The 21,062-nt window shown below is 39.6% G+C and overlaps 1 protein-coding gene across 1 annotated transcript in view; it reads left to right on the forward strand.

Annotated features, from left to right (window-relative positions):
* aplp2 (amyloid beta (A4) precursor-like protein 2) overlaps window positions 1–21,062 on the forward strand; it is a 181,264-nt gene that overhangs the window by 59,450 nt on the left and 100,752 nt on the right. Inside the window, exon 2 of the mRNA XM_061877856.1 lies at window positions 12,870–13,043. Coding sequence (XP_061733840.1) covers window positions 12,870–13,043 — 174 coding nt within the window. The remainder of the gene's footprint in view (window positions 1–12,869; window positions 13,044–21,062) is intronic.

Here is a 21,062-nt window from a genome sequence, read left to right on the forward strand (position 1 = left end):
AAACCCCGTTTCCATATGAGTTGGGAAATTGTGTTAGATGTAAATATAAACGGAATACAATGATTTGCAAATCATTTTCAACCCATTTTCAGTTGAATATGCTACGAAGACAAGATATTTGATGTTCAAACTGATAAACTTTTTTTTTGGTGAAAATAATCATTAACTTTAGAATTTGATGCCAGCAACACTTGACAAATAATTTTGGAAAGGTGGCAATAAATATTGATAAAGTTGAGGAATGCTCATCAAACACTTATTTGGAATATCCCACAGGTGTGCAGGCTAATTGGGAATAGTTGGGTGCCATGATTGGGTATAAAAACAGCTTCCATGAAATGCTCAGTCTTTCACAAGAAAAGATGGGGCGAGGTACACCTCTTTGTCCACAACTGCGTGAGTAAATAGTCAGTTTAAGAACAACATTTCTCAAAGTGCAATTGCAAGAAAATTAGGGATTTCAACATCTACGGTCCATAATATCATCAAAAGGCTCATAGAATCTGGGGAAATCACTCCACGTAAGCGGCATGGCCGGAAACCAACATTGAATGACTGTGACCTTCGATACCTCAGACGGCACTGTATCAAACACCGACATCAATCTCTAAAGGATATCACCACATGGGCTCAGGAACACTTCAGAAAACCACTGTCATTAAATACAGTTTGTCGCTACATCTGTAAGTCGAAGTTAAAGCTCTACTATGCAAAGCGAAAGCCATTTATCAAGAACACCCAGAAACGCCGCCAGCTTCGCTGGGAACTACGCTAATCTAAGATGGACTGATGCAAAGTGGAAAACTGTTCTGTGGTCTGACGAGTCCACATTTCAATTGTTTTGGGGAAATTGTGGACGTTGTGTCCTCCGGATCAAAGAGGAAAAGTACCATCTGGATTGTTCTAGGCGCAAAGATGAAAAGCCAGCATGTGTGATGGTATGGGGGTGTATTAGTGGCCAAGGCATGGGTAACTTACACATCTGTGAAGGCACCATTAATGCTGAAAGGTACATACAAGTTTTGGAGCAACACATGTTGCCGTCCAAGCAACGTTATCGTGGACGCCCCTGCTTATTTCAACAAGAAAATGCCAAGCTACGTGTTACAAAAGAGTGCGGGTACTAGACTGGCCTGCCTGCAGTCCAGACCTGTCTCCCATCGAAAATGTGTGGCGCATTATGAAGTGTAAAATACGACAGCGGAGCTCTACATAAAACAAGAATGGGAAAGAATTCCGCTTTCAAAACTTCAAAAATTAGTTTCCTCAGTTCCCAAACGTTTATTGAGTGTTGTTAAAAGAAAAGGTGATGTAACACAGTGGTGAACATGCCCTTTCCCAACTACTTTGGCATGTGTTGCAGCCATGAAATTCTAAATTAATTATTATTTGCAAAAAAAAAAAAGTTTATGAGTTTGAACATCAAATTTCTTGTCTTTGTAGTGCATTCAACTGAATATGCTTTGAAAAGGATTTGCAAATCATTGTATTCCGTTTATATTGACATCTAACGCAATTTCCCAACTCATATGGAAACGGGGTTTGTATATCGAGACATACTGTAAAAACTTGAAGTAAATAATGAAGATTAAAAAACAATAAAAAAGAAAGAAAAACATTAACTAAGAGCAGTATTTTTGTCACAATGTGTCAATGTATTTCTTATAAATTTGGCAACAACTTCTTATATTCTTTCTGTTTCTGTAATATTGCAATATTTTCTCGTAGAATGATTACTTTTTTAAGTAAAACATGTTACTTTTTAATGCCAAATGGTGACATTTGTCACAAAAAATATTGACACTTTTTTGTCGTTCTTGTAAAATAGTAAACATTTTATGCAAAATTCCGATTAGTATTATTATAATATTGCCCAAAATTTTTAAAGTTTTCTTATAAAATTGTGACTTTTGTTGAATAAAATGGACTCTTGGCTGGTAGAGTGGCCGTGCCAGCAACTTGAGGGTTGCAGGTTCGATTCCCGCTTCCGCCATCCTAGTCACTGCCGTTGTGTCCTTGGGCAAGACACTTTACCCACCTGCTCCCATTGCCACCCACACTGGTTTAAATGTAACTTAGATATTGGTTTAAATGTAACTTAGATATTGGGTTTCACTATGTAAAGCGCTTTGAGTCACTAGAGAAAAGCGCTATATAAATATAATTCACTTCACTTTTCATAAAATTGCCAAAGTCTTAAGCTTTTCATGTATAATTGCTACTGTTATTGAGTAAAATTCCAACTTTTATCATAATATTGCACAAATTTGGAATTGTGTTGAGTAAAATGACAACTTTTATTACTATTATACTGCCAAAATTTTAAGATTTGTTGTGGAATTGAGACATTTGTTTTGTGAAATTCCAACAATTTTTTTACAACAAGTTTTTTTATATTCACATAGTATGTATATATTATTAATGTTGTAAATTCACATCTTTATATATCTAGAAAGGTTGGTCCTAAAGAGGGAGGCATTTTTCTCAGGTCTCAAAAGGGTAACAAATACAAGAGTGTGTGTGCGTGTGTGCGTGTGTGCGTGTGTGCGTGTGTGCGTGTGTGTGTTTGTGTGTGTGTGTGTGTGTGTGTGTGTGTGTGTGTGTGTGTGTGTGTGTGCGTGCGTGGCGCTGGCTGGTTTACAGGTGCTGCGGAATGCAACCGTGATTGAGAAAGGTTGGAGAATCTTTTGCGTCAGTAAAGACAAGTTTGTGGTCGCGCTGCGGACGGTCACATTAGTCACCATTGGCATATATTCCAGTTTGACCTAAAGTCTGTCATAATTAGCCCTGTTTGACCTTTGCACCCTGTCGTGTTGGTCTTTATGACATGATAATTAACCCCGCTCCAGAAGCACAGGGTCACCATCTATGCAAAAGAGACTTTTTAAAGAGGGATATGATTCCCTCTTGCACGGGTGTCCAAACTTTCTCCACTGAGGTCACACACTGGAAAATGAAATCATACGAGGGCCATTTTGATACTTTTCATTTTCAAAACCAATGCAATATACATTTTTGCTGACCAAAAGGGCCTCAGTCATTAAAGTGTAGAAAATAAGTCCTATATTAATATTTCCTTTTTACTTTCAAGGCTTAAATATACGTAGATCAACTTCAGAGCTATTTGTTGACATTGAATGTCATTTAGTTTTTATGTTTTATTTTTTTTTTGTCTAAATCAGGGATCTCGGACACGCGGCCCGCACCTTGATATGTAAATTTAGTGTTGGTGTGGCCTGCAAGTTTTTTTTATGAATGGCGCTTGACAGCGTTATATTTGCTATAATTACCAACCCTCCCGAATTTTCCGGGAGACTCCGGAATTTCAAGGCAATCATTCAAGGGTACTCATTCCCGCGAACATCTGTCAGTTTTCACCCAAACAACAATGTTCAATAAGTGCCGTGTTGACACTGCCTTTGACACCCTCTACATCTTGTACTAACAGCGTACCATTCTAGACATTTCTGTATTTGGCTTTTATGAACACAAGTCATAGCATCCACCTTTTCATCAAACATACAGCATACAGCCTCAGCCACATGTTCTGTAAGGTTTCTGCAAACACGTGTCAGTGACTGCAAGGCATACTTACAGGTCACACTGACGGTGGCCGTTAAAACAAGTTTGTCACTGTTTCAAATATGCGCCACACTGTGAACCCACACCAAACAAGAATGACATCAATCAATCAATCAATCATCAATCAATCAACCAATCAATCAACTAATCAATCAATCAATCAATGTTTACTTATATAGCCCTAAATCACTAGTGTCTCAAAGGGCTGCACAAACCACAACACAAACCATTACGACATCCTCGGTAGGCCCACATAAGGGCAAGGAAAACTCACACCCAGTGGGACGTCGGTGACAATGATGACCCAGTGGGACGTCAGTGACAATGATGACTATAAGAACCTTGGAGAGGACGAAAGCAATGGATGTAGAGCGGGTCTAACATGAATCTGTGAAAGTTCAATCCATAATGGATCCAACACAGCCGCGAGAGTCCAGTCCAAAGCGGATCCAACACAGCAGCGAGAGTCCTGTTCACAGTGGAGCCAGCAGGAAACCATCGCAAGCGGAGGCGGATCAGCAGCGCAGGAATGTCCCCAAGCCGATACACAGGCAAGCGGTCCATTCTGGGTCCCGACTCTGGACGAGCGGTCCATCCTGGGTCCCAACTCTGGACAACCAGTACGTCATCCATGGCCACCGGATCGGACCGGACCCCCTCCACAAGGGAGAGTGGGACATAAAAGAAAAAAATAAATAAACGGCAGATCAACTGGTCTTAAAAGGGAGTCTATTTAAAGGCTAGAGTATACAAATGAGTTTTAAGGTGAGACTTAAATGCTTCTACTGAGGTGACATACACATTTTGGGAAAACATCCGCATTGCAACACAACATAAACACACGAGAACAAATACCCAGAATCCCATGCAGCCCTGACTCTTCCGGGCTACCACCAAACCCCGCCTCCCCACAGTGGGGCGCATATTTGTAACAGTGATAAACTTGTTATACAGCCACCCTCAGTGTGACCTGTATGGCTGTTGATCAAGTATGTCTTGCAGTCACTCACGTGTATCGACGTAAGAGTTCTGCCGTATTTAACAAGGCCGGAACGCTGTTAATATGATGTTAAGTCGATAGCGATGACATGTAGTAAAAGACGGTAAAGGCAGCGCTAACACGGAACCCTCATGGTATTGTTAACTGGGTGTAAATAAATCAGGATTAATATTTGGACAAGCTTGTCGCGAGATGCACATATATACGGGTGTCTCCTGGATAAATGGGGAGAATCGACTACTATGTTGCTAGGGTGGGTAAGCCGTTCACAGAAAGTGAATTCATTAAACGTGCATGTTAAAATTTTCAAGTAATCTTTTCTTGCGGCCCAACCTCACCCAGTGTCTGCATCCAGTGACCCCCAGGCAAATTGAGTTTGAGACCCCTGGTCTAAATGCTCAAAATATGCAATATTTACCCCCCAAAATGCTCAAAGTGTAATATTTAATGTGAAGTAATTAGAGCATTCCATCCATCCATCTTCTTCCAGTTATCCAAGGTCAGGTTATGGGTGCAGCAGCCTAAGTAGGGATGCCCAGACTTCCCTCTCCCAAGCCACTTCGTCCAGCTCTTCCCGGGGGATCCCGAGACGGTCCCAGGCCAGCCAGGAGACATAGTCTTCCCAACGTGTCCTGGGTCTTCCCCGTGGCCTCCTACTGGTTGAACGTGCCCTAAACACCTCCCTAGGGAGGCCTTAGGGTGGCATCCTGACCAGATGCCAAAATCCACTTCAGCGGCAGCTTTACTTTGAGCTCCTCCCGGATGGCAGAGCTTCTCACCCTATCTCCAAGGGAGAGCTCCACCACTTCGTCATTTCGGCCGCTTGTACACGTGATCTTGTCCTTTCGCTCATAACCCAAACCTCATGACCATAGGTGAGGATTGGAACGTAGACCGACCGGTAAATTGAGAGCTTTACCTTCCGGCTCAACTCCTTCTTCACCACAAATGATAGATACAGCCTCCGGATTACTGAAAACGCCGCACCGATCCTCCTGTCGATCTCACGATCCACTCTTCCCTGACTCGTGAACAAGACTCCTAGGTACTTGAACTCCTCCACTTGGGGCAGGGTCTCCTCCCCAACACAGAGATGGCATCTCTAATTTTAAATCGAGAAGCAAATCTGATTTAATCTGTTACCCCCAAGAATTTAATCGCGTGTTGCCCAAAGATTTACAGCGCTACTAAGAATATTATTGAAAAAATATTTGTTTGAAATATCAGCTTTTTCTCACTACATTCTGATTGTTGGCTTGTTTTTCCTTAACTTTTCACTGCTTTTTTCCGACAAAATGTTGCGGGCCAACAAAACTTGCGCTGCGGGGCACAAATGGCCCCCGATCCATACTTTAAACACCCCTGCCGTAGGGCCTACTAAAATCCCTCTTGAATTGTCTACATGCCAACTAGATGTCCCCCAACAAAGGCCAACTTTGCAAAATAGGCTTCCCTACACGTTCTTAAATGCAGCCTGGAGTCCTGCCTACTATCAGTCATCAACAAACATGGGAGCTGCATGTTTGATCATTCACTGTTTCTGATACTAACCTAGCATGATGGTCAAATGTATTGTTAGCATGGAGCTCACATTGCTATGCTGGTGTTGCTAATCTGCAGACTCCACAGAATACTCCTGCAGTTAAAAAAACACGACCTTAAAGGTGTGTGTGAATGTTGTCTGTCTATCTGTGTTGGCCCTGTGATGAGGTGGCGACTTGTCCTGGGTGTACGCCGCCTTCTGCCCGATTGTAGCTGAGATAGGTACCAGCGCCCCCTGCTACCCCAAAAGGGAATAAGCGGTAGAAAAAATGGATGGATGGATAAAGGTTGTCCTGAGCTGACACGATGTTGACGCTCTGTCAGATGTCACAAACGTCGCTCACCTTAATCTCGCTAAGCCAAACGTGAGCGGCTCGTTAGTGACTCTGATCACTGTTGACAGCGGCTTGCCGTTTATCTAGTCCTCTCGTATCCCAGCATGCTGAGAGTGAGGGCTTTGGGCGCGGCCCCGACATCAGGTGCTCAGCACTGTCACAGCACTCTGGAGCCAGCGTTAGCCTGCAGAGTAACAACACATGCTTAAAAAGGTGCTTGTTTGGCGAGTGGATCAACCGTAAGACCTGATCAGGCATCTACATTGACACCTAATATGGTATGGCGTAAGGCAGGCCTGGGGAATTATTTTGACTCGGGGGGCCGCATTTAGAGAAAAACAATGTGTCTGGGGGCCGGTATATCTATCTATTTATGTATATGTCTGGGCAAAAAAGTATTTAGTCAGCCACCGATTGTGCAAGTTGTCCCACTTAAAATGGTGATAGAGGTCTGTAATTTTCATCATAGGTACACTTCAACTGTGAGAAACAGAATGTGAAAAAAAAATTGAAGAATTCACATTGTATGAATTTTAAAGAATTTATTTGTAAATTATGGTGGAAAATAAGTATTTGGTCAACCATTCAAAGCTCTCACTGATGGAAGGAGGTTTTGGCTCAAAATCTCACGATACATGGCCCCATTCATTCTTTCCTTAACACGGATCAATCGTCCTGTCCCCTTAGCAGAAAAACAGCCCCAAAGCATGATGTTTCCACCCCCATGCTTCACAGTAGGCATGGTGTTCTTGGGATGCAACTCAGTATTCTTCTTCCTCCAAACACGACGAGTTGAGTTTATACCAAAAAGTTATATTTTGGTTTCATCTGACCACATGACATTCTCCCAATCCTCTGCTGTATCATCCATGTATCCATTTTGGTATTAACTCAATTTGTCGTGTTTGGAGGAAGAATAATACTGAGTTGCATCCCAAGAACACCATACCTACTGTGAAGCATGGAGTGGAAACATCATGCTTTGGGGCTGTTTTTCTGCTAAGGGGACAGGACGATTGATCCGTGTTAAGGAAAGAATGAATGGGGCCATGTATCGTGAGATTTTGAGCCAAAACCTCCTTCCATCAGTGAGAGCTTTGAATGGTTGACCAAATATTTATTTTCCACCATAATTTAAAAAATAAATTCTTTGAAATTCCTACCATGTGAATTCCTGGATTTTTTTTCACATTCTGTCTCTCACAGTTGAAGTGTACCTATGATGAAAATTACAGACCTCTGTCATCATTTTAAGTGGGAGAACTTGCACAATCGGTGGCTGACTAAATACTTTTTTGCCCCACTGTATATATTATTAATGTTGTAAATAAACATCTTTATATATCTAGAAAGGGCGGTCCTAAAGAGGTAGGCATTTTCTATGGTCTCAAGAAGGTAACAAATACAATAATGTGTGTGTGCGTGCGTGTGTGCGATGGTTTCATGGCGGACTACCCTGCTTAAGCGTCAAGTCACCACAGGGCAGGATTAGTCGGATTAAACATGCCAGGCATTTTTCCGCAGTCACATGGCCCCTAAGCATTCTGGGAAAAAGTCCTAAACCGACGCCCTTTTTGTAGCTGTCAGACGGCCAGGAGGTCTCTGCCTAGACACGGCCAGCACGGAAAGTGCACCTACTCAGTGGCCTAGTGGTTAGAGTGTCCGCCCTGAGATCGGTAGGTTGTGAGTTCAAACCCCAGCCGAGTCATACCAAAGACTATAAAAATGGGACCCATTGCCTCCCTGCTTGGCACTCAGCATCAAGGGTTGGATTTGGGGGTTAAATCACCATAAATGATTCCTGGGCGCGGCACCGCTGCTGCCCACTGCTCCCCTCACTTCCCAGAGAGAAATCAAGGGGATGGGTCAAATGCAGAGGACAAATTTCACCACACCTAGTGTGTGTGTGACAATCATTGGTACTTTAACTTTAACTTTAAGTTCACACAAGGGTTAGAATTTGGGCGAACACACACACACACACACACACACACACACACACACACACACACACACACACACACACACACACCAGTCCAAAAATACGTTCTACTTCCTGTTTACTTCCTGTTGTGATGCTTATGTGCTGCTCTGTTTGCTTTGGTGGGACATCATCTTGCTTCCTAAATGGAGTGTGTGTTCCATTTCACGCACGCACGCACGCACACACACACACACACACACACAGATTAGATTATTTTCTAATCTTTGGATCCCACCCAGGTGGGCGTGTAGCAAGTGACCCGTGTCTCGTCAAGAGAAAGTTCTGGAAAACAAGCTCATCATCAACAATAAGACACAAGATATCCCTCTTGTTTTTATCACAGGGTCAGAATAATAATAGGAACAGCTTTAAGGGCGCCAGTCCAACACTGAAAAGTTCTCCTTTCGATATTCTGATTCTCTGTATAAAGTCAATATACTTAGACTTCCTTTTTATTTTCATTCAAATTTTAACTTTACAGTACAGATAAGAACACAATTTTGTTGCATTAGCTCATGGTAGTGCAGGATAAAAAATCAATAAGGTGTAGATATAAATGAATAGATTACTGTACAGATACACTCCAATTATATGGATACTCTGCCAAAAATAAATGAATATACCGGTAATTACCGTATTTCCTTGAATTGCCGCGGGGCACTAATTAATTTAAAACCTCTTCTCACTCCTGCGCTTACCAAAAGCATGCGGTAAAAGTAAGTATGCGCTAATTACTTTAAAACCTCTTCTCACTCCGGCACTTACCAAAGGCATTCAGTAAAATTTTTTAGTGTGATATAAGCTTGGACCTTAAATCCTACTGAATAGCTCTTAATCTTCTTCCCTTTATGCGATTTCAAATTACCGGTATTGAAATCAGCCTCCTCCATTTTGAAAATGATGACAGGGGAAGTGTCACTCGTGACGTCACGGGTTTGACCAGGCGGTAATACTAAGCATGCGCTAATTATTTTGCGAAGCGAGTTTGACCCGGCAGTAATTCAAGGCAGACGCATACTATATGCCCTGCGGCAATTCAAGGAAATACGGTAAGTACCTTATTTTTCGGACTATAGAGTGTATTTAAGCCGCACCCACTAAATTTTTCCAAGAAAAACACACTTTACATATATTAACCGCACCGGATTATAAACGCAGATATATTCGTTGTGAAATTAGTTATTTACACAGAAATATTGTGTAAATGTTTCTTTACTACTTATTTCCAAACGGTGTGTGTAAAACGGCTGATCAAACAAAGCAGAAGTCATCGTCATGGACCCAATAAGTGCGGAAGCTAGCTCTCCAACCAGATAAACAAACTGGTTTATTGTCAGGGTTTATTTTGAAGCAACATTTTTTGAATGCCATTCGCGGTTAATGTAAAGGAGCTAAAAATAAATTTAATGTAAAAAATGATTTTGAATATGAAATATAAAATGTGTAAAAATAAATGCAATCTAAATTAAATGTGTAAAAAAAGGAAAACTCCAGTCAAAGATCCTATGTGTGACAGCAGTACATATAGTTTTGCACAAAATTTGTGAGTTTTGCACAGTATCAAACTGTAAACTTGTCGCTCTCTGCTGCCCCCAGTAGAGCACCTTTGTTTTACACAGCCTGGCATAAAACGGCACATTTTACACAAATCTGCTTGTTGTCGTTATTGTCACGCTGTCGCCCCTCCGCAACCTCGCCCCTTCCCTCGACCTCCCCTGTGACGCCATGGTCGATCTCACAAAGGAACGAGGAGAGCAAACCAGGCCACGGAGGAGGAAACATGAAATGTTTCCCTTTGAACATGAGCCCGAGTGGGCGTGTGCCTGGTGGACATTGTGCGTAGTGTTTGCTGTGTGTGGTGTCAGGTTGTGTGTGTGTGTGTGTGTGTGTGTGTGTGTGTGTGTGTGTGTGTGTGCTAAACCAAGCTTCATCCAACTCTGCAGTGGGTGCTCATCACGCGCTCCAGCTGGCCGCTGACTACGCAGCGCTTGTTTTGTTGCAGCGCTTCTGCACTTGTCGTCACAAACATACCACATTCTCACCAAACACTGCATTTCAGTACTGGAGGGCCCCACACTTACAACAACACATGCAGGGGCCATTTTGTTATTATTCATTAACAAAACCAATACCAAATATAGCTTTTTTTTTTTTTTTTAATCATCACTTTTTTAAATAAATCCCTGCTAATCATTTTCAACCCATATCCAGTTGAATATGCTACAAAGACAACATATTTGATGTTCAAACTGATAAACATTTTTTAATCTATATATATATATATATATATATATATATATATATATATATATATATATATATATATATACTATAAAATGGGACCATTACCTCCGTGCTTGGCACTCAACAACAAAGGTTGGAATTGGGGGATTAATCACCAAAAATGATTCCTGGGCGCGACGACTCCTGCTGCCCACTGCTCCCCTCACCTCCCAGGGGGTGATCAAGGGTGATGGGTCAAATGCAGAGAATAATTTCGCGACACCTAGTGTGTGTGTGACAATCATTGGTACTTTAACTTTAACATGACTGGGTAAGTAGAAGACCAAAAATGCACATGGCTATCATTTGTTTGTAATCACCATCACAAGGGCGGCAATATTTTCCATGAGGCCCTCAATAAGAACGAGTTTGACCCACCCCGCTTTAGAGTAGTCCTTGTACAGCTTGTGTAGCAGCATACATTTGACGCACTACCCTAAAGTATCTCCATGTTTGCATGAGAAGCTGTAGAATCAAACGTGTACTCGTGTTTTGTAACAAAGTAGTTTGGGCTTTGGCAAGCAGACCAGCTGTTTTTCTCTGCAGCAGAGGTCAAAAGTTGAGATATCCGCAGACACGAAGCTCGTCGCAGGGAAAGATGACACGTTTTCCCCGCCTGAGTAAGGAAAGCGAGGTAAAAGATATGGAACATTCAGACCAGTAAGCTTCGGCAGCACCCCTCCTCCTCAGAGTCAGTGTCCTCTGCAGTGGACGAATGTGTCTGTGTGAAACTGAAAATATTACTGCCGTTCATTTATGCTGGTTGCTGTCGGAAAAAAATGTATTAGAATTTGCTTAGTTGGCCAATTTCATTTGGTAGAATGTGCTCTTTTGGTTCAATGTAAACAATAAATACTAACAAATAACTAAAAGTACCATCAAGTAACAATACAAACAGAATCTCGTCTGTGCATGAATTATTAGATTGCCCTAAGGAGAGTTACATATATGATAATAAAGTACATGCTGTACTTTCTATGTGTTGAAGTAGCAATTTAAAAGCTGAAATCATCCCAAAACTACAACTTACTGGTTGCCAAAAAGGGATTCGAAGTAATATTTAATATTGACACATCTCCCTTGTGCATACATTTTTAGATTAACCCCAGGAGAGTTAGATATATGATAGTAAAGTGCATACTATACTGTTTACATGTTAAATACCCTTTAAAAAGCTTAAATCAACCCTGAATGACAACATTTTGGTTGCTAAAAAGTGATTTAAAGTAATATTTTGATATTAACACATCTCATTCTTGCATAAATTATTAGATTACCCTTAAGAGAGTTACATATATGATAGTAAAGTACATACTGTATTGTTTACCTGTTGAAGTACCCTTTAAAAAGCTTTAATCAACCCTAAACGACAACTTTGCTAAAAAGTGAATTAAAGTAATATTTTGATATTGACACATCTCATCTGTGCATAAATTATAAGATTCCCCATAGTAGAGTTACATATACTGTACTGTTTATGCGTTGAAGTACCCTTTTAAAAAGCTGAAATCTACCCCAAATATAAAATTAATGGTTGCTATTGCATCATTATGCCTCATTTATAGCTGTATTTGCATCCAGCCTTTCCCTCCACCCACATATGCCAAACAAACACATACCAATCGTTGGTTAGAAGGCGATCACCAAATTCGTCCGCGCTTCCTCTCGTGCCGCTGTCTATCGAGATATGGCTCAAAAGCTTCAGTTTCTTTTTTATTTCGTTTTCGGTACCTCCCTCCATACTCCAAGCATCCGTTTCAATACATGCGTAATCTGTTGAATCGTTTACGGCGCTGAAATCCGAGTCTGAATCCGAACTACTATGCTATACCTTTCTGTGCTATCCGCCATGTTTTTTTTTTTGCTGGCTTCACGCAGTGACGTCATAGAACAATAGACGGGTGGATATAGCGATGGTGTAAATCAGGCACTTTGAAGCCGTTTTTCGGGATATTGCGTGATGGGTAAAATTTTAAGAAAAACTTTGAAAAATAAAACAAGCCACTGGGAACTGATTTTTATTGGTTTTAACCCAATCAATCAATCAATGACCGTTCCATGCAGGTCATCTCAGCGCCACCTTGCCATCCCATCTTTTTGACGGCACCCACCTACATTTAACACATTTCGTTTCCCATCTCAGGCGCTGGCGGCCAACGCGATCACAGGGTTCGGCGTGGCTGAGCCGCAGGTGGCCATGTTCTGCGGCAAGCTCAACATGCACGTCAACATTCAGACCGGCCGCTGGGAGCCCGACCCGTCCGGCACCAAGAGCTGCGTGGGAACCAAGGAAGGCGTGCTGCAGTACTGCCAGGAGGTGAGTCACCCCTTGAACACACCTCGGCTTTACCCAAAATTGTTTCAGTACAGTGCCGCTCCTGTGAGGATTCACTGGAACTGCACCCTAAGCATCATCTAAGACAGTGGTTCTCAAATGGGGGTACGCGTAACCCTGGGGGTACTTGAAGGTATGCCAAGGGGTACCTGAGATTTTACAAAAATATTCTAAAAATAGCAATAATTCAGAAATCCTTTATAAATATATTTATTGGATAATACTTCAACAAAATATGAATGTAAGTTCATAAACTGTGAAAAAAATGCAACAAAAAATATTCAGTGTTGACAGCTAGATTTTTTTTGTGGACATGCTCCATAAATATTGATGTTAAAGATTTCTTTTTTTGTGAAGAAATGTTTAGAATTAATGGATGGATCCGGATGGATCTCTATTACAATCCCCAAAGAGGGCACTTTAAGTTGATGATTACTTCTATGTGTAGAAATAATAATTTATAATTGAATCACTTGTTTATTTTTCAACAAGTTTTTAGTTATTTTTATCTTTTTTTCCAAATAGTTCAAGAAAGACCACTACAAATGAGCAATATTTTGCACTGTTATACAATTTAATAAATCAGAAACTGATGACTTAGTGCTGTATTTTACTTCTTTATCTCTTTTTTTCAACCAAAAATGCTTTGCTCTGATTAGGGGGTACTTGAATTTAAAAAAAATTCACAGGGTACTGAAAAAAGGTTAAGAACCACTGATCTAAGACACATTTGAATAACTTCATTTCACTTTTTCGGGGGGGGATCTGTGCAAAAGTAAACCACGCTGGAAGTGTCAGTTTGACACAGATCAACAGACTGAACATAGCACAACATTTTTCATGCAATTATCACATTTTCTTCCCCAGCTTAACTTCCAGTTAGTAGTCTAAAAACAACATTTGTACTAGCCTTTTGTCATTTTATGAAAGTATACAAGCTTTAAATGGCAGTATCATGTGATCAGTCCATGCAAACTAGCAGGGCATAACCCAGCGATTTAACAAGATACGTCATGCCCCTTTTTAGCTAAATGCCTTAAACTAGTAGAAGAAGTTGCCAGCAGGGTATTCCATTGTTTTAGATAGCTGAAACAAGGACACTGGCAATAATCTTTCGTAGGTAAAAGCATTTTTAACAATAAAAATTATATGTTGACAATAAAGTACACTTCATTAAAATCAATTGAAAAAAATAGGCAAATTCTGATTTATTTTCTATATATAAAGTATTGTATTGCATTTAACTTTAACTTTAATTGCCTTGAATGGAAATGTGGCCCCCACTAAGATGGCCGCCAAGTAGGCACGCCCCTTAGCATTGCTGTTGTAGCACGCTGGCATTGACTGATTACATATGTATTTATGGCTAACCCGTATGTACAGTATGTTAAAAACATAAATAACCCAAAGTTAATCATAGTGGGATCATATGTAAGTGAAGTGAAGTGAATTATATTTATATAGTGCTTTTCTCTATAGACTCAAAGCGCTTTTACATAGTGAAACCCAATATCTATGTTACATTTAAACCAGTGTGGGGGGCACTGGGGGCAGGTGGGTAAAGTGTTTTGCTCAAGGACACAACGGGAGTGACTAGGATGGCGGAAGCGGGAATCGAACCTGCAACCCTCAAGTTGCTGGCACGGCCACTCTACCAACCGAGGAGTAAAATTCACTACAGTTAATATTTTAAACTTGAACACTTGTAAACTCCCTAAGGGACGGCGTGGCGCAGTGGGAGAGTGGCCGTGCGCAACCCGAGGGTCACTGGTTCAAATCCCACCTAGTACCAACCTCGTCACGTCCGTTGTGTCCTGAGCAAGACACTTCACCCTTGCTCCTGATGGGTACTGGTGGGCGCCATGCATGGCAGCTCCCTCCATCAGTGTGTGAATGTGTGTGTGAATGGGTAAATGTGGAAGTAGTGTCAAAGCGCTTTGAGTACCTTGAAGGTAGAAAAGCGCTATACAAGTACAACCCATTTATCATTTATTTATCATTTGCGTGCCTTAAGCTAGAAGGGGCAAATTGCCAGCAGGGTTTTCCATTGTTGTAGACGAGTGTTTTTCAACCACTGTGTACTGTGAGATACAGTCTGGTGTGCCGTGGGAGATTATTTAATTTTACCTATTTGGGTTAGAAATATTTTTTTGAAAACCAGTAATTATAGTCTGCAAATGATTTGTTGTTTTTGAGTGTCGATGCTGTCTAAAGCTCGGCAGAGTAACCGTGTAATATTCTTCCATATCAGTAGGTGGCAGCCGGTAGCTAATTGTTTTGTAGATTTCGGGAACAGCGGTAGGCTGGGTGCAGGTAAAAAGGTGTTTAATGCTTAAACCAAAATTTAAAAAAAGTTAGTGCCCCTAAGAAAAGGCATTGAACCTTAGGGAAGGCTATGCAGAATGAAACTAAAACTAAACTGGCTACAAAGTAAACAAAAACAGAATGCTGGACGACAGCAAAGACTTACTGTGGAGCAAAGACTGCGTCCAAAAAGTACATCCGAACATGACATGACAATCAACAATGTCCCCACAAAGGAGGATAAAAACAACTGAAATATTCTTGATTGCTAAAACAAAGTAGATCCGGGAAATATCGCTCAAAGGATGACATGAAACTGCTACAGGAAAATACCAAAAAAAGAGAAAAAAACACCAAAATAGGAGTGCAAGACAAGAACTAAAACACTATACACAGGAAAACAGCAACAAAGTCAAAATAGGTCAGGGTGTGATGTGACAGTACACCTACTTTGAGACAAGAGCGATAGTGATGCATGCTTGATTATGGTTTAAAGTCATATCCAACAATTGCGACGACGACTTTTTACTCTCAACTGAGTTTCGTTTTTTAATGATTTCTGCTGGTGGGGTGCCTGCGGAATTTTTCAACGCAAAAAATGTGCCTTGGCTCAAAAAAGGTTGAAAAACACTGTTGTTGACAGATGAAAGGAGGATACTTGTAATAATCTTTTGTAGGTAAAAACATTTTTACAATAGAAATTATATATTGACAATAAAGTAAACTGCATTAAAATCTATTGAAAAAAATACGCAAATTATGATTTATTTTCCATGTATTAAAGTTTTGTATTGCATTGCCTTAAATGGAAATATGGCCTCAAGTAGGCATGTCCCTTAGCACCAAAGGTGGTTAGTAACGCGCTACATTTACTCCGTTACATTTACTTGAGTAACTTTTGGGATAAATTGTACTTCTACGAGTAGTTTTTATGCAACATACTTTTACTTTTACTTGAGTATATTTATAGAGAAGAAACGCTACTTTTACTCCGTTCCATTTATCTACATTCAGCTCGCTACTCGCTACTTTTTTTATCGATCTATTAATGTTTGGTTTGGTTAATGACAGAGCTTCAAAGTAGAATCTACGCATGCCTGCGTTTCACCAATCACATGCAGTCACTGGTGACGTTGGACCAATCAAACAGAGCCAGGCGGTCACATGACCCGACTTAAACAAGTTGAAAAACTTATTCGGGTGTTACCATTTAGTGGTCAATTGTACAGATTATGTACTGTACTGTGCAATCTACTAATAAAAGTTTCAATCAATCAATCAATCAAAAGTGTAAAGGAAAAAAGACACTTTTTATTTCAACCGTACTTCCCGTCAAAAGCCTAAAGACTAATCGCACAGTTCCTGTCTTCACAATAAAAGTGCTGCTCCATCGCGCCTGCGCTAACAAAATAAGAGTCTCCGAAAGCCAGCGCAAACAAGCTAGCAAGCCACGGAGTTTGCCGCCAATGTATTTCTTGTAAAGTGTATAAAAACGAATATGGAAGCTGGACAAATAAGATGCCAAAAACCAACGACTTTCATGTGGTATTAGACAGAAAGGAGGAACTTTTTTTCTCCTCCATTTGAAAACGTGAACGTCTGATTCCAATCATTGCACGTCATCAGAATCAGGTAATACACCAACTTATATTCTTGTCTTCATGAAAGATAGGAATCTATATGTTAAACATGTATGTATATTCATTAAAACACCTTCAACATGTGAACAAAAACGGCAAAATAAATAAATATAAATTATATACTGTATATATAAATGTGTATATATATATATATTTTATATATATATATATATACATGTATATGTATATATATATATGATATGTGTGTGTATAAATGATTTGTGTGTGTATGTATGATATGTGTGTGTATAAATGATTTGTGTGTGTATGTATGATATGTGTGTGTATGTATATGATGTGTGTGTATGTATATGTATATATGAGGTAGATCACCTCGACTTGGTCATTTACTAAGTAATTGATAAATGTTGAAAAACTTATTGGGGTGTTACCATTTAGTGGTCAATTGTACGGAATATGTACTGTACTGTGCAATCTACTAATACATGTTTTAATCAATCAATCAATCAATCATTAAATGCCTAATGAGGCTATGGTGCTGTTAAGTTATTGTGGCTCAATGTGCCATTTTTTTCATTTTATTTTAATGTACTATTATTTAATATATAATATTGTTTTAGTTGCTTAAGAGATATTCCTGGCTCTGAATTTGTTCATTGCTATTTTTATGTTTTTGTGCATTATTTTTTGCCGTAATCAGGTTACTCATCAGTTACTCAGTACTTGAGTAGTTTTTTCACAACATACTTTTTACTTTTACTCAAGTAAATATTTGGGTGACTACTCCTTACTTTTACTTGAGTAATAAATCTCTAAAGTAACTGTACTCTTACTTGAGTACAATTTCTGGCTACTCTACCCACCTCTGCTTAGCACTGCTGCTGTAGCAGGCTGACATATGTATATTTATGGCGAACCCGTGTGTACTCTATGTATAACATAAATAAACTAAGTTAATCCTAGTAGGATCATATGAAAGAAAAGATTATTAAAATTCACCATAGTTAATATTTTAACTTGAACACTTGTAAAGCCTTTTGACTGCGTGCCTTAAGCAATTAGGGGTATTCCATTGTTGTAGACGACATGGAAATTAAGACAACAAGACGGTTGAAACAAGGACACTGGCAATAATCTTTTCGTAGATAAAAAAAATATATATATACGATGACAATAAAGTCAACTGCATTAATATCTATTGAGAAATAAGCAAGTAATGATGTATTTTTTATTATATACAACGCATTGTATTGCATTGCCTTCAATGAAAATGTGGCCCCCACTAAAATGGCCGCCATGTAGGCGTGCTGCTTTAAGCGCACTGACATATCTACGTATATCTATGGCATAATCCCTATGTACTGTATGTTTAAATAAACAAAGTTAATCATAGGATGATCATATGTAAGAAAAATAACAATACAATTCACCATAGTTTTAATATTTTAAACTTGATCACATGTTAAACCCTTTTGGCTGCGTGCCTTAACGGCCTACTGAAGTGAGATTTTCTTATTTAAAAGGGGATAGCAGGTCCATTCTATGGGTCATACTCTGAGGTGGGTAGAGTAGCCAGAAATTGTACTCAAGTAAGAGTACTGTTACTTTAGAGATTTATTACTCAAGTAAAAGTAAGAAGTAGTCACCCAAATATTTACTTGAGTAAAAGTAAAAAGTATGTTGGGAAAAAACTACTCAAGTACTGAGTAACTGATGAGTAACCTGTTTGTTTAATGATTACGGCAACAAATAATGCACAAAAACATAAAAATAGCAATGAGCAAATTCACAGCCAGGAATATCTCTTAAGCAACTAAAACAATATTATATATTAAATAATAATACATCAAAATAAAATAAAAATTAAGGCAAATTGAGCCACAATAACTTAACAGCACCATAAGCTCAATAGGCATTGAATGATTGATTGAAACTTCTATTAGTACATTGCAGTACAGTACATATTCCGTACAATTGACCACTAAATGTTAACACCCCAATAAGATTTTCAACGTTTATCAATTACTTAATAAGTGACCAAGTCGAGGTGATCTACCTCATATATACATACACACACACACACATCATATACATACATACCTTTATATATACAGTATATAATTTATATTTATTTATTTTGCCGTTTTTGTTCACATGTTAAAGGTGTTTTAATGAATATACATGCATGTTTAACATATAGATTCCTATCTTTAATGAAGACAAAAATATAAGTTGGTGTATTACCTGACAGTAGTGCTGATAACGTCCCGGTTTTCAAATGGAGGAGAAAAAAAGTTCCTCCTTCCTGTCTAATACCACATGAAAGTCGTTGGTTTTTGGCATCTTATTTGTCCAGCTTCCATATTCGTTTTCATACACTTTACAAGAAATACATTGGCGGCAAACTCCGTAGCTTGCTAGCTTGTTTGCTCTGGCTTTCGGAGACTCTTATTTTGTTGGCGCAGGCGCGATGGAGCGGCACTTTTATTGTGAAGACAGGAACTGTGCGATCAGTTTTTGGCTTAGGGTTGGAAGTACGGTTGAAATAAAACATGTCTTTTTTCGTTTACACTTTTAATTGATTCATTGATAGATTGAAACTTTTATTAGTAGATTGCACAGTACAGTACATATTCCCTACAGTTGACCACTAAATGGTAACACCCCAATAAGTTTTTCAACATGTCGGGTTCTACGTGTGACGGTCACGTGACCACCTGGCTCTGTTTGATTGGTCCAACGTCACCAGTGACTGCATGTGATTGGTGAAACGCAGGCATGCGTAGTTCCTACTTTGGATGCGTGTCTGACAAAATCAAAACAAACAAAGCGTGCATTAACAGATCGATAAAAAAAAAGTAGCGAGTAGCGACCTGATTGCAGATAAATGGAGCGGAGTAAAAGTAGCGTTTCTTCTCTATAAATATACTCAAGTAAAAGTAAAAGTATGTTGCAAAAAAACTACTCTTAGAAGTACAATTTATCCCAAAAGTTACTCAAGTAGATGTAACGGAGTAAATGTAGCGCGTTACTACCCACCTCTGGTCATACCTGATCATTTCGCGATATTGCCATATTTTTGCTGAAAGGATTTAGTAGAGAACATCCACGATAAAGTTTGCAACTTTCGGTGCTAACAGAAAAGCCCTGCTTCTACCGGAAGTCGCAGACGATGACGTCACACGTGTGGGGGCTCCTCACATATTCACATTGTTTTTAATGAGAGCCTCCAACAAAAAGTGCTATTCGGACCGAGAAAACGACAATTTCCCCATTAATTTGAGCGAGGATGAAATATTCGGGTTTGAGGATATTGATAGCGACGGACTAGAAAAAAAAAACAAGTTTAAAAAAAAAAAACGCGATTGGATTGGGACGGATTCCGATGTTTTTAGACACATTTACTAGGATAATTCTGGGAAATCCCTTATCTTTCTATTGTGTTGCTAGTGTTTTAGTGAGTTAAATAGTACCTGATAGTCGGAGGTGTGTCTCCACGGATGTCTTGACGCCGGTGTCTCAGGGGAGTCGACGGCAGCTATGGACGGCACAAGCTCAGCTTTTCTCCGGTAAGAAGGGACTTTTTAACCACAATTTTCTCACTGAAACCTGCTGGTTGACATTCCGTCGTGATTCATGTTCGCTTGACCACGCTCTGATCCATAGTAAAGTTTCACCTCCAGGAATTTTAAACAAGGAATCACCGTGTGTTTGTGTGGCTAAAGGCTAAAGGTTCCCAACCCCATCTTTCTACTTTGACTTCTCCAATATTAATTGAACAAATTGCAAAAGATTCAGCAACACAGATGTCCAAAATACTGTGTAATTATGCCGTTAAAGCTGTGTGTGTGCGCAGCACTCATACTTCCTAAAAACCCATGACGTCTTGCGTACACGTCATCATTACACAACGTTTTCAAGACGAAAGTCACAGAAAATTTAAAATTGCAATTTAGTAAACTAAAAATGCCGTATTGGCATGTGTTGCAATGTTAATATTTCATCATTGATATATAAACTATCAGACTGCGTGGTGGGTAGTAGTAGGTTTCAGTAGGCCTTTAAGCTAGTAGGGGCAAAATTCCAGCAGGGTATT

Source organism: Nerophis ophidion, linkage group LG18 (genome assembly GCF_033978795.1).
Source record: "Nerophis ophidion isolate RoL-2023_Sa linkage group LG18, RoL_Noph_v1.0, whole genome shotgun sequence".
In the NCBI taxonomy this organism is placed as follows: domain Eukaryota; kingdom Metazoa; phylum Chordata; class Actinopteri; order Syngnathiformes; family Syngnathidae; genus Nerophis; species Nerophis ophidion.